General features: G+C 40.1%; 2 protein-coding genes across 2 annotated transcripts; one reads left to right on the top strand and one right to left on the bottom strand.

The window, feature by feature from the left end:
- Positions 1-409: 409 nt before the first annotated feature.
- Positions 410-5406, bottom strand: LOC122987463 (sialic acid-binding Ig-like lectin 5). The gene is made up of 8 exons (XM_044359358.1): positions 5173-5406; positions 3922-4320; positions 3047-3358; positions 2693-2956; positions 1596-1868; positions 1106-1208; positions 846-1008; positions 410-713 (listed from the first exon to the last, which is right to left on the bottom strand). The coding sequence occupies exons 1-8, from the start codon at positions 5213-5215 to the stop codon at positions 543-545; spliced, it is 1728 nt and encodes a 575-aa protein (XP_044215293.1). The 5' UTR covers positions 5216-5406; the 3' UTR covers positions 410-542.
- A 747-nt stretch (positions 5407-6153) lies between these two features.
- Positions 6154-11125, top strand: LOC122987465 (NLR family CARD domain-containing protein 3-like). The gene is made up of 8 exons (XM_044359360.1): positions 6154-6247; positions 6449-6798; positions 7228-7305; positions 7444-7494; positions 7621-9430; positions 9689-9775; positions 9969-10136; positions 10274-11125. The coding sequence occupies exons 2-8, from the start codon at positions 6471-6473 to the stop codon at positions 10593-10595; spliced, it is 2844 nt and encodes a 947-aa protein (XP_044215295.1). The 5' UTR covers positions 6154-6247; positions 6449-6470; the 3' UTR covers positions 10596-11125.
- The last annotated feature ends 1248 nt before the right edge of the window (positions 11126-12373 follow it).

Here is a 12373-nt window from a genome sequence, read left to right as displayed (position 1 = left end):
TTCAATATGGAGATTATGAGAAAGATACACTACTACTAGATTACATAGTGCATTGCTGTGAAATGCTGGTGTCATATATATGTACAGTATAAACTGAGCAACATAAATTAATGTAAAACCATTAGGGCTGCAACTAACTATCATTTTCATTATCAATTAATCTATCGATCGTTTTCTCGATTAATCAATTAGTTGTTTGGTCCATAAAATGTCAGAAAATTGTGAAAAATGTCAATCACTGTTTTCTAAAGGCCAGGGTGAGGTCTTGTTTTGTCCACAATCCAAAGATATTCTGTTTGATGTCATAGAAGACTAGAGAAACATTTCAAATTTGAGAGGCTGAAATCAGAGAATTTGGACATTTTTTTCTAAAAAAATGATACAAATGATTTATCGATTATCTCAGTAGTTGGCGATTAATTTAATAGTTGGCAACTCATCGATTAATTAACTAATCGTTGCAGCTCTAAAAAACATTAATTCATCATCAGTATGAGAATGAATCATATAAAAGTGAATCACTTGACTTCTCCACAATGATTTTAGAGGATCTCCAGGTAGATGGCTGTCTCAGCATCAGCCGCAGAAGTACCCTGCACCTCCCTTGTGCCTCTGACTCCCAAAGCACCTCGTCTGTCTATACGTCCAACCTCTCCACCTCTTCTTCTCTCCCCGACTCGCCTCTCCCCACCTCTTCTGCCCATGGGACGGATCTGAAAAAGGGACAGCTTTTGTTAATCCTCAAATCTGGGAATTAAGAGATTTAGAGATTTTTATCTACAGTATGCAATACCCTCTCTTTCCAAGGACATGACTGCCACTCAAAAATTATGTTAATCAAATACCTGCTTAGTACGGACGAAAAGAGGTGTGCAGTTCTGGTATACAAGTTGGTAGCTGCCATTGGCGTAGATATGGGTCACCTCTGTGCAGTTAATGTAGAGGGGCATCCGGTCCTGATAAATTCCCATTCCTCCAGGGTACACGGCTGGACGTCTCAGAACATGTCTGAGAAGATCAGAACAGAGACTGTATGTGAATCACATGGTAAACATTTGTGACAAGATTAAATGTTAAATTAAAAGGGCTGATTTGCTTCACGTACCTTCCAGCTCTCTTACGGCAGCAGTAGAAAATAAGAGATATAAGGAATATGACCAGGCAAATGGCCACAGCAGGTACCACCGACCACAACAGAGCTGCTGTCTCTGTATATGGACAAAAGAGCAGCAGAGCATTAGTATATGATGTGAAATTATAATGTTTGTTGCTCAAGCTCGAAGGCTTCACTTACTGTACAGATATTTCATGATAATAATCTTTATTCTTTTTACAAAATTTAACATCATAAGAAATACAATATACAGGAATATGAAAAATATGAAAAAGCTGCACTCATAGTTCAAGAAAGGCAAAACATAAGGTTTTCTTTGCAGTGTTTCCTAATTCACTCTTCAGCGTATTCTCTTCTACTTAATTTTTCAAGCTGCAGACATGTTGCACAGAGGTTTCAGCACCAGCCCTACATCTGAGTGAATAAACAAGAGGCAGAGCTGTTGTGTTCTTTGTTAAAAAAAACAGCACTTTGAACACACCGTCTCCTCCCTGCACCAAAATCAGGGAGTCGTTTCCAAGTGCATTGAAAGCGAAGCAGATCACTGTCTGAGGTTTGTCCATGTGGCCCCTCAGAGTGGCTGTTAGCGTGTCAGACTCTGATGTTACCGACACGTTGTAATCACGAGGTGGAACAGTTCCATTAACGCTCCAGGTGACTGCAGGTCTTGGGTTGGAGTCAACCAAACAGCGACAAAGCACCTCCAACTCCTCTACAACACAGGTGGAAGACAGCCGGAGGATGACTGGCTTATCTGGAGGAGAGAAGAAGCACTTTGCCTGAAACTCTTTAAATTTATTTACTTGATACTATAATTCATAGTTTATTTTTTATTCACAGACTATTGTAGCTCTGTTTCACGATAAAGTGTTTACTCTGTACGTATGGGACCATTTCTCTGTTAGTTGGGTATTTTCTGAGTGTTAAGATTTTCCTTATCCAGAGCTGAAGTTCAAAGGAAGTGTTGTATATTGGACACACTGTAAAAAATGACTTGACTTTACAAGGATAGTACGAATAGTAAGGAAAACATTTATATTACTGACACATTAAATGACATAGCTTGACATTGTGGGAAATTTTCTTATTTGCTTCCTTGCTGAGATGAAAAGATAGTATTCATGATTGTGTGGTAAATACAAAGCTACCAGTTGGATTAGCTTAGTTTAAGGACTGGAAAGAGGGGGAAACAACCAGCTGGGCTCCATCCAAGAAGCCAGGCTGTTTCCCCCTGTTTCCAGTCTTTGTGCTAAGCTAAGCTAACTAAGCTGGTGGTAACTTCATATTTAATATAAAGATGTGAGGCCGGTATTAATTTTCTCATTTAACTCCTTGAAAGAAAGTGAATAAGCATATTTTCCAAAATGTCAAACTAATCCTTTAAAGCTCTTCTCCAGTTACATTTTGGCTCCATTTACAGGAAAAAAATAGGAACACAGAAATTTTTTTTTTTTTTCAAAAATCTCTTATAACACCTTAACAGCCTTGAATATCCAACATAAACAGGCTAAGTGTGTTGTCAAACAGTCCAAATGTATGTGTGGTCATTGGAGGAAGGTCTACAGAAAGTAGGATTACATTGTATGTTCAACGGTGTGGGCCGGGATTCTCCTCGCCCAATCAGGTTCTGAGCTGAGCAGCGGACCTTCATGTCTCGGGTCACATTGTACACACGGACTGTCTGTGTGCGCTTGTGGAGGTGCACCGTATGGCCGTATTGGCTGTAGGACCAGTGGTACTCTGATGCTGGTGGGTCAGCTTTACATGAGCAGACCAGCAAAGCACTGCCCCCCTCCTGCACTGTCAAGGACTGCACCTGAACCTTCACATCTTTTGGTGGAACTACAGAGCATAAACAAAAAAAAAAAAAAGTGAGTTTTAAGTGTAAACTGAGCCAAGAAGCACAAAGATACATGTCAAAACTATGCTTACATGTGACATGCAGATCCTTTGACGTGGCCATTAATTTGGCTCCTGGGTAGCTGACCTCACATCTGACTCTGGGTTTCACCCGGTGTGACACAGTAAAGGACATAGAAGCCAGTAACATCGGCCTGTGGGCCTGGGGGTAGAGAGTCTGTACTTCGCCGGGCTCACTGCTGTTCAGCTGCGCTCCCCTCTCCCAGCGCCACCTGAGGGCAGGAGGTCTTGAGGGGCAGTGGTAGCTAACGGTGCAGTTTAGGGTGACCAGCTGTCCCTCTGTGGCTGACAACGTGCCGCTGACGACAGGAGCCTCAGGAGTGTCTGTCAGTGAGGAAAACATCTGTAATCACTGTGTTTCATTACTGTTGTGTATTTCATAAAAGACAGTGGAAAGGCCACATGTCCCAGATTATGTAGGTACAGAAACTATTTGATCAATCAGCCCATATGTGATTGTACTTACTACTCTTTTTTGTCTTCTTTATTACATTTTTAATGACTGTTTCTATTTTTTTTAAATTTAATTTACTTTTTTGGACAAAATGCAAAAGGTAGTTGTTGACTATTATTGCTCATTCAATCTGAAAAGTGTTCAGCTTTAGTTATTTATTGCTCTGTTAGGCAGACACATCTGTACTCCATGCACTTCTGCACTTTGCACGTTGCACATTGACAAGTAATAAATATTATTGACTAGAACCTTCATCTAAGCTTTTTTTTTTTGGCTGTTGTGTGCCACTCAGTATCATGTGTCGGATATTCTCCACTGTGTGTGTTTTGTACTATTTATTATGTACTATTGGATACTCATACATTATCTAGCTGATAAATATTCAAATATTTATAAAAGGAGAAATAGGAAGTACAGGGACTCCCCCACTTACCCACAACATCTAGATTGAAGCTCCTTGGCTTCCCCCAAAGTAAGTCATCACCTCTCTTTAGAGCGATCTCAAAGACCCGCGAGTCATCCAGGCTGATCCTTTCGATCTTCACAGAGCAGTCCCCATCTACGATTCGCCCAATGAGGGATGTCCGGCCTTGGAAATCCCTGCTCACTTGATCTCTGTCCTCGCTGTTAAAAGCAGTGCTGCGGAGAGGGAAGAAGTGGCCACCACCTCTGAACCTCAGCCGGACATCCACCCTCTCCCTCCTGCCCTTGTGAGGATGAGGAGCTGCAGGAGTGAAGGAGCAAGGAATCACCACGCAGGAGCCCACCAGAGCATGGACACGCTCAGGGACTGAGGGTTCAGGAGATAAAGCCTGGACCCCCCTCCACAAGGCTGTTGTTGTGATGGAGAACAGAAAATGATTAATAACAGGATCTGATGTAACTGGCGCATTGTTAATGGGAGACAGAGGGTTTGTTATTGAGCTATTCTGCCATAAAATTGTGCCTCATAATTGTGCTATTAACGTTCTTTGCATTTATATTTTTTCAGTTTGAATTTGACCACTGTGAAGCCAAAGACAATTTCCCAAATGCATGGACAATTAAAAAGTTTCTATTCTAAGCTATAGGGCTCTCACTTTCAGTCATGGAGATCTTTTACAAAGAAGAAAGAAAGAATCATTAAGAATAAATTTCGAGTCATATTAGACGTTAGATGCTGAAGTTCATGACGTGTGGCATTTAAATGCACTGTCTCGCAAGTATTTCGCAATATAAATATTTTTAGAAAAGGGAAGAGGGCAACTGCACTTTTGGCTCTGGAACTATCGCACTACTACAAGCTTTTTACTCAGTAGATATTATGTGGTTAAAAACTGAAATAAGAAAGATCGATTGTTATGTTACTTTAGGCACATTTGTGTGTCTAAATATATTTGCACATTTTCATCAACCTCATGGATAAAATACATTACCATCTGATGAAAAACAAGCAACAAAACTCTTATACAGTTCTTATGTTGCAGAAAACAGAAGAAAGGACAACAGAGAAAAAAAACAACCTCTCTTACAGTAATAATTATGGGAATAACAGTGGTATCCATGGTAACAAGTCATAACTTATTGACATCAGTCAATGTTGAATGTCCATGAAATACATACAAAAATCTGAAGCAAATGCGTTTAAAAAAAACAAAACAACAACAACAACAAACAAACATACATAATGGATTGTGTTACTCACCAAAAATCAGAGGACACACGAGAAAGACAGTGTCCGCATGCATGACTGCAACCCTGCTCTGCCAGCACAGACAGAGGGGAGATGAACAGTGGAAAGAAGAGGGGGAAGTTGTATTGTTTCATTGCGCTCCTGGTGCAATGTACTTCACTTTGATGCCTCCTCTTAACCATCCAATATCTTAGTATTCATTATATCCCATATTATATCCCAAGTACCCCGCTGCCTCATAATGTAATTTCACAATCAATAACGATAGGCAACTTTTTAGTCATTTAAACATTTTAAAAGACTCAAATTATCGCTCATATGGTCAAACTAGGAATTGTTTGCTAGGGAAAGAAAGACCTCAGCAAGTATCTGTGAGACAACACATGACAATGGGTGAGTCACCCTCATGCTGTTAGCCATTTCCTCAAAGGCTCCCTGATTCCTTTTGTCTGTACGAACCGACCTCACCAAACCACTGCAGTGTGATAAAAGTGATGGTGACATAAGTTCAAAAGAAAGCTGAATAAAACAGATTAATGATTAACTTTTCTGCCTGATACTGATTCATTGCTGTTCTGTTGATGATAACTGTCCCTCAACATAAGTGCTGTAAGTCATCAGTGGTGAAAATGATGAAAGTACAAGGGAAAAGTCTCATGCTAAAACATTTGTATTTCAACAAGCGATTGTATAGAATAGTTTACTGGTCAAACAATCTGTTTAAATACACAAAATACATAAATATCATAAATATATGGTTGTTATATGACAGACAATTTCATTTTTCAGGAAAGTTTGTCTTGAATATGTGTATTTTTCTTCATATTGTGTGTTATCTCCAACATGACACCTTGGGATTGGCATGTTTCTGCAAGATCAAACAAACCGTGTAATCAGAGACAGGGACAAAGACTTTTTTTCTTTGAACTATGGACCCTTTGAATTGCTACCTAAGTCATGCCACTCCTCCTCCCTGCACCTTAAGAGAGAACACACACAGCTTTCCTGCCAACACTCATGACTGCAATGGCAAAACAAGACGAGAGGGAAAGCAATACAGTATGCAGAGATAAAATATCCAGTTAAGGTAAGTATTAAAATTCAATTTGCTGTTTGTTCAGAATTCGTTATTGTTTCTCTTTTAGTTTTCTGTGTGCGGGCGTGAGAACTGTAAAGTCAGCAGTATTCAAAGTTACAGTCTGCTCTTAAGACAGTGTGGTAATCCTTCATTTAAAGCTCTAATCATTATTAGAATAACATCTTGTACTGATTTTATTCTTCTGCACAGTCTAGCAGCATTTTCTGAAGCCATGAAATCAGCTCAGCAGCTGCTCCGGTCTCAGAGAGACTTGCTGCTGAACTGGACTTGCGACCACCCAGCACCCTTGCTGCGGTGGCTGCGTGATGCTGAGGTGCTTTCCTTTGACCACTACTTGTCTCTGCTGGAGAGGTCACCTTCCAATGCTGTGGCCCAGGCTCTGGAAACAGTGTGTGCCACTGAGGAGAGCAGCCAAAAATTCCTGCAGGTGCTGAGGGAAGTGCAGGATTATTACTGCAGGGATCTGCAGGTCTGGGTGGAGAGACACTGCATGAATGATACTGTCAGTAAGCCAAAGCCTGCACCTGTAAAAGTTGAAGGTGAGGCTGTTTTCATATGCTGGTGATGACTGTGCCTGATTAGATTAAGTTTTTATATAACCAGATGCAATTGCAGTTAAACTGGAAGGTGAATAACATTATATTTCAAACCCTGCATGTCCACACTGCACTGAAGACAACGAAATTTTACTGCTTGAGTAACAGGAACATACAGAAGATCATTAACAGGGTTCAATTAAGTTACACAGTTACACTGTGATACCATGCCAAGTAATTTTTGCTGACTTTGGCTATGAAGCAGTATAAACACTAAAAGAATAAAAAATGCTCAGGCAACCTGTGAATAATTTTAAACAGTTTTAATTAAATGCATGGTCTCTGAATTTGTGTCTAAACAAAACTACACTGTGTATTATCACATATATTATATAATATGTTTTTACTTTACAAATCCAATGATATCCACAGACAAGAAGCCTAAAGGCCCCTTTGCTAAACTGTTCAAAGGAAAGAACAAGGGATTCACGGTGACTGCAGAGGTCACAGGTATGACTTTATTAAGTTGTCAAAAGCTGGGTTTTAAAACTTTTCTTTTCTAATGGGTTAACTTTCTATAATAAAAATACTTAAAATTTATGAAGGCAACTGTGTACCCAAATAAGTCATGTTTTCATCATTATCCAGCTAAAGAAGAACTTAAACATTGCAGGAGTGTAAAGTTTTCCAACACTCGAGGTATGTAAATATCTTATTTGAACTGACAGAAAAAGGTCAAAATATTTATTTTAGACAAAATTGAAGAATGATTAAATTCCATTTTTCTGATATGTTACTGTATCATCTTCTTGTCTTTCATTGCAGTTCCCATTTCTGCCCATAAAACCACCTTGCTGAAACGCACAGAGCAGTTAAAGTGTTACTCAGAGGGTGAAGGGGTGGCTTCAAACTCAGCCTCTCACATCGAGATCCGCTACACTGACCTTTTTGTGACAGAAGATGATGACTTAATCGGCAGCAGCCAACATGAGTACTTTGATCTGGCAAGCAGACGAGCTCGCATCTATGTCCACCAGGCTTGCCAACGCATCCGCCCTTGCGATCTACTGAGCTCCCAAGGAACATCGGCACGGCCACTGAAAAGGGTCAAAGTGAAGGGTATTGCTGGTATCGGAAAGAGTGTAGCAGTACAGAGACTGGTATATGAGTGGGCGATTGGGAAGAACATGCGTGAATTCACCTGTGTTTTTGACCTGCGCTTCAGAGAGCTCAATCTGATTGAAGCACCACTGAGTTTATTGGAGCTGCTTGAAGACCGGTTCCGGTACCTGAAGGAAGTTTTACCTGACCTTTTCGCATCCCCAAGCTCTTTGCTCTTCATCTTAGATGGACTGGATGAATTCAAATTCCCCTTAAACTGGAACAGTCTTGGCAAAGACATTGATGTGGGTTCGAAAGTGCCAGTGTCAGAGCTGATGGTGGCTTTGATAAAGGGAAGCCTTCTTCCAGAGGCCTCACTTATTCTCACAACAAGACCATCGACTGAAGCTCCAAAGCGTTTCTTCCAGAGATGCTGTGTGGTGCTGGGCTTTGAGGAGGACCAAGTGAAGGAATATACCACCAAATTCTACAAAGACAGTAATGTTGCAGGAAAAGTCTATGATTACATCTTGAACAACGACAACCTCTTTGTGCTGTCCTTCATCCCTCTTTATTGCTACATCATCTGTACCGCTATGGCCGAGTTCTTCTCTTCAGGGCCTCAAGAAATTGGTGACTTAAAGTCTCTGGAGCTCAATCCACCCAGAACAGTCAGCGAGGTTTACTTCTGCTACCTGTTTACAGCAGTTAAGCACCATGCACTGAGGGGGAGAGCAGAAAGAAGCACCCCTAGATCTGAGGTTCTCTCACTAGCTAAGCAGCAACTGACCAACCTGGGAAAACTGGCTTATGAAAACCTTCTAAAGAAAAAGATCATGTTCAACAGAGGTGATTTGGAGAACTACGGCGTTACACCCGCTGATATTCAGAGCACCTTTCTCTGTCACATCCTCCAGTCTGTCAAAGAGGAGACAGTGGAGATGTTTTCTTTTTTCCACTTGACTGTTCAAGAACATCTGGCTGCCCTCTACTGTGCAATCAATCTCTTCAGCCAGGAGGACATAATCCAGGCTCTGGATTTCTGGTGCTTTGGAGTACATCCACCATCCTCTACTGCTGTACCCCTGCAGAACATAGACCTCAGCATGGACAAACTGGAGAGCCTCCAGATGTTCACACGCTTCTTCATGGGAATGCTTCGAGCACGGCTGGCAGGTCAGCTGGATGGCCTTGTTCTTCAGCCCATGGAGCAAGAGGATGACATCCCTGCCAGGCTGGGTTTGTGGTTCCAAGACCAGTTTAAACACAGGGAGCTGGAAAACCAGACAGCCCTGAATCTTCTACACTGCTTGATGGAGTTCCACATGGACGAAGCCACCAGCATCGTAGCACCAGAGATCAAGAAACTCAACCTGTTTAAAATGAAGCTGAGTGTTGTGGACTGTGCAGCGATACACTATGTACTGCAGTTCTCTCCACACAAGTTGCAGGAGCTCAACTTAGGCTACTCAAACATTGGCAACAGAGGACTCAACAGGCTGGGGCCAATCCTACATCGCTGTGAATCTCTCTAGTGAGTAACTGATTTGATCATGGACTGTCTAGATAAATAGGTAAGGATTACTATCTGACTACTGATGAAGTCAAAAATCGACTTGGGCTGATGCCTCTCTGTGTGGGGTTTGCATCTTCTCCCCTGTCTACATGTTTGTATGTCTGTAAAGACTGGTCTCTGTCTTCTGCCCAATGCTCCCTCATAAGCTTGATTGAAAATTAATGAATGGACTGCCAAAAACAAAGTCAACCTAATCTTTCTTCGATTCTCTTTCAGTCTGAGATACAACTGCCTGGATAGGCAAGCAGCTATTTTAGAATCTGCAGTTCTGAAATCAAACGAGTGCCATGTGAAGCAGCTCTTGTAAGTCACTACAAGTATTTATTAAGATGATCATAATATCACTTTTAAAAATATACATTAAAGGCTAAGAACTATGAGGGCATAAGTGCCATAAAATGCAAAAAGTAGCACAAAAAACTTGTAACTTATGCACTTACACAACTACCACTACTTGTATTTTACTGCAACATAATTCCTCTACTCATTTATGCAGTATGTGTGGCAATAACCTTGGTCCAGAGGGGGGTTTGGAACTATGGAATGCTCTGGAGCAAAATAACACTGTGGAGGAGCTCTATCTGGACATTACCGGCATCACAGAGAGAGGAACAGAGAACATTGTCAAATGCCTCAGCAAAAACACTGCTCTGAAAACTCTGACGTAAGATTAAAACACACTAACTTCTGCTCAGTGTCCTCAGAGTTATAATGTATGAAAACACTGCCATCTAGTGTGACCTACTGTCCTGTCCTAATAAAAAAGAATTACTCCTAACTGCTTATTTTTTCCTTCCTCAGTATTGTTGGAAATGACATCGGAGAGGTGGGAAGGAGGAGGCTGAGGGAACTGGAGCAATGCCGACCGGGACTCCGGATTATTACAAACTTTGTGGATGACCTTGGGTTACTTCAGGCCTACCTGGACTGGGTGGAGGAGATCCAGGCTGACCGGGACCAGATGGAATCTGTGAAGAACGTAGACGCCCTGCAGTCGGTGCTAAAGGGGCTCAAAGTCGCAGGAAAGGTGGAGAAAGGAGAGAACGCAGAGAAAGCCAAGGAGCTTCAGACAAAGATTGAGGAGTTGCTGAAGTCTTCCACAGATCTGATTGGAGGAAGATGACCACAAGTTACTTGGCTTTTTTTTTGTTAGGGTATGGCACCATCTGAAGATGCAAATGGTTTCCCAGCATCCACCATGAGTCGACTAACATTTTGACTTCAATCTAAAAAAGTGGAATTCACATTAACCCTGATGTTCTATTTGGATTCCTGAAGACCAGAGTCCTTTTTCACAACTCAAAAAACATACTTACAATTGTTTTATCATCTTGATGTTTCATGACTTTGCTTACTTTCATGTAAATTGCTGCTACATAAAACTACGAATCACTTCTGTTTGTAACCTCAGCTGTAAAACATGGTTAAATACAATTGATTTTCATATTCTATATATGTGCCATTGGTGTTGGCAGTACTTTTCATGCAGTAGTATCTCTCACAAATCCCAAATAAGTCTATAGATTCATGTTATTAGAATTTTTCACCCTTTTTCATGTGAGGTCTACAGGGATCTAAGTGATCCCAAACTTAACTAACATCACTATGTAGAATAGCATACTGTATGTCTTTTATGCGTGAATGGCTTTTTGGTAAAAAAAGATACATATACAGTATATATGTGTACCTTTGTTCATGCATACCCCATATAACATGGAAAATGTGAAATACTGTATATACTTTATGTGCAAGCCTAATTTGTGGCAAAGGGAAGGGTTACCATTACAATTCTTTTTTTTTTTTTAAATAATGGGATTTAATAAAGTCACAAGAAGAAAAACATATGTCCGATGTCAAAATCATTGTAACACACCTAGTCGCGCTTGTGCAATCTTTTCAAAACAATTCCTGTAAGCTATATGCAACCTCACTTCTGAGGAACTTTACTTCTCTTTGCGCCTTTCATCTAACAGCTCAACAGACCTGATGAAAATGTAAGTCATTGAATTTCAATATTGATAGCATTCATTTATTAAAATATGACAGCAAAACACTGATTCATTACGCTTTAAATGATTATACTGTATATTTGCAAAATAAACTTTTACATCCTCAGTAGATTGTGGTTTTGAAAATGTAACTCCTAAATACTGTATGTTTGTTACCTAAAATAATTATAGATTTCAAACACAACAGTAAATAAAATAAATATACAGTAATACTTGTCACCTTTTTTTTTTAAGCAAATTTCTTCCTGTTTTCATCTTGTCGCCATGATCAAATCTTTTAGGAAAAGTCTGTCAAATCTGCAAGAATGTTTTAAAATTAGCACTTGTTAATTTCATTGTTGTTGTTTTTCCACCTTGGTAAAATCTTGATGTGTGAGTTCAACAAAAGGATTTTCCATCTGAGACCCTACTCTGAAAATCATGTTACTTAAAGGATATTTGTCTTTATTTAAACTCGAAAATCACGGAGGGCAAAGCCCCCCTTTACAATGACATCGAGCAAGAAAGAAGACAATCAATAAAACAAACATATAAATAATAGAGTGACAACAAAATCAATTAAAAACAGGTACAAACAGAAGTTAAAAGGTTTGAGACTGTGGATTTAAAATGACCAAGAGTTACCAATGAATTCTTTTTTTTTTTGAAAATTGTTTTTTTTTTGATGAAATGTACCACACACAGACTGTTCCATCTGTAATCTCCAGACTGTTTTAAACTTGAGTTTCTGCCTCTCCTGAACAACAAAAATGGCCAGAGCTCCGAATCTCTTTCTAATTGGCTACCTGCTGCAAGGTGAGTTGACATTCATTCACTTATGGACTAATAAAAATCAAAACTCTAAACTGTTGCTCAACCATGCAAACTACAGTACAAAATAATTCTGTGATAA

Source organism: Thunnus albacares, chromosome 8 (assembly GCF_914725855.1).
Source record: "Thunnus albacares chromosome 8, fThuAlb1.1, whole genome shotgun sequence".
NCBI classification, from domain to species: domain Eukaryota; kingdom Metazoa; phylum Chordata; class Actinopteri; order Scombriformes; family Scombridae; genus Thunnus; species Thunnus albacares.
Note: the sequence above shows the minus strand (reverse complement) of the source record. Positions and strands in the feature narration are given on the sequence as shown.

Coding starts and splice junctions, on each gene's coding strand:
- LOC122987463 (XM_044359358.1), bottom strand. CDS start 5,215: ATGCATGCGGACACTGTCTTTCTCGTGTGTCCTCTGATTTTTG. Junction 2,957..3,046: donor AAAGGATCTGCATGTCACAT/GTAAGCATAGTT, acceptor TATGCTCTGTAG/TTCCACCAAAAGATGTGAAG. Junction 714..845: donor TTTTCGTCCGTACTAAGCAG/GTATTTGATTAA, acceptor TCCCTTTTTCAG/ATCCGTCCCATGGGCAGAAG.
- LOC122987465 (XM_044359360.1), top strand. CDS start 6,471: ATGAAATCAGCTCAGCAGCTGCTCCGGTCTCAGAGAGACTTGCTGCTG. Junction 6,799..7,227: donor TGCACCTGTAAAAGTTGAAG/GTGAGGCTGTTT, acceptor TGATATCCACAG/ACAAGAAGCCTAAAGGCCCC. Junction 9,431..9,688: donor CATCGCTGTGAATCTCTCTA/GTGAGTAACTGA, acceptor ATTCTCTTTCAG/TCTGAGATACAACTGCCTGG.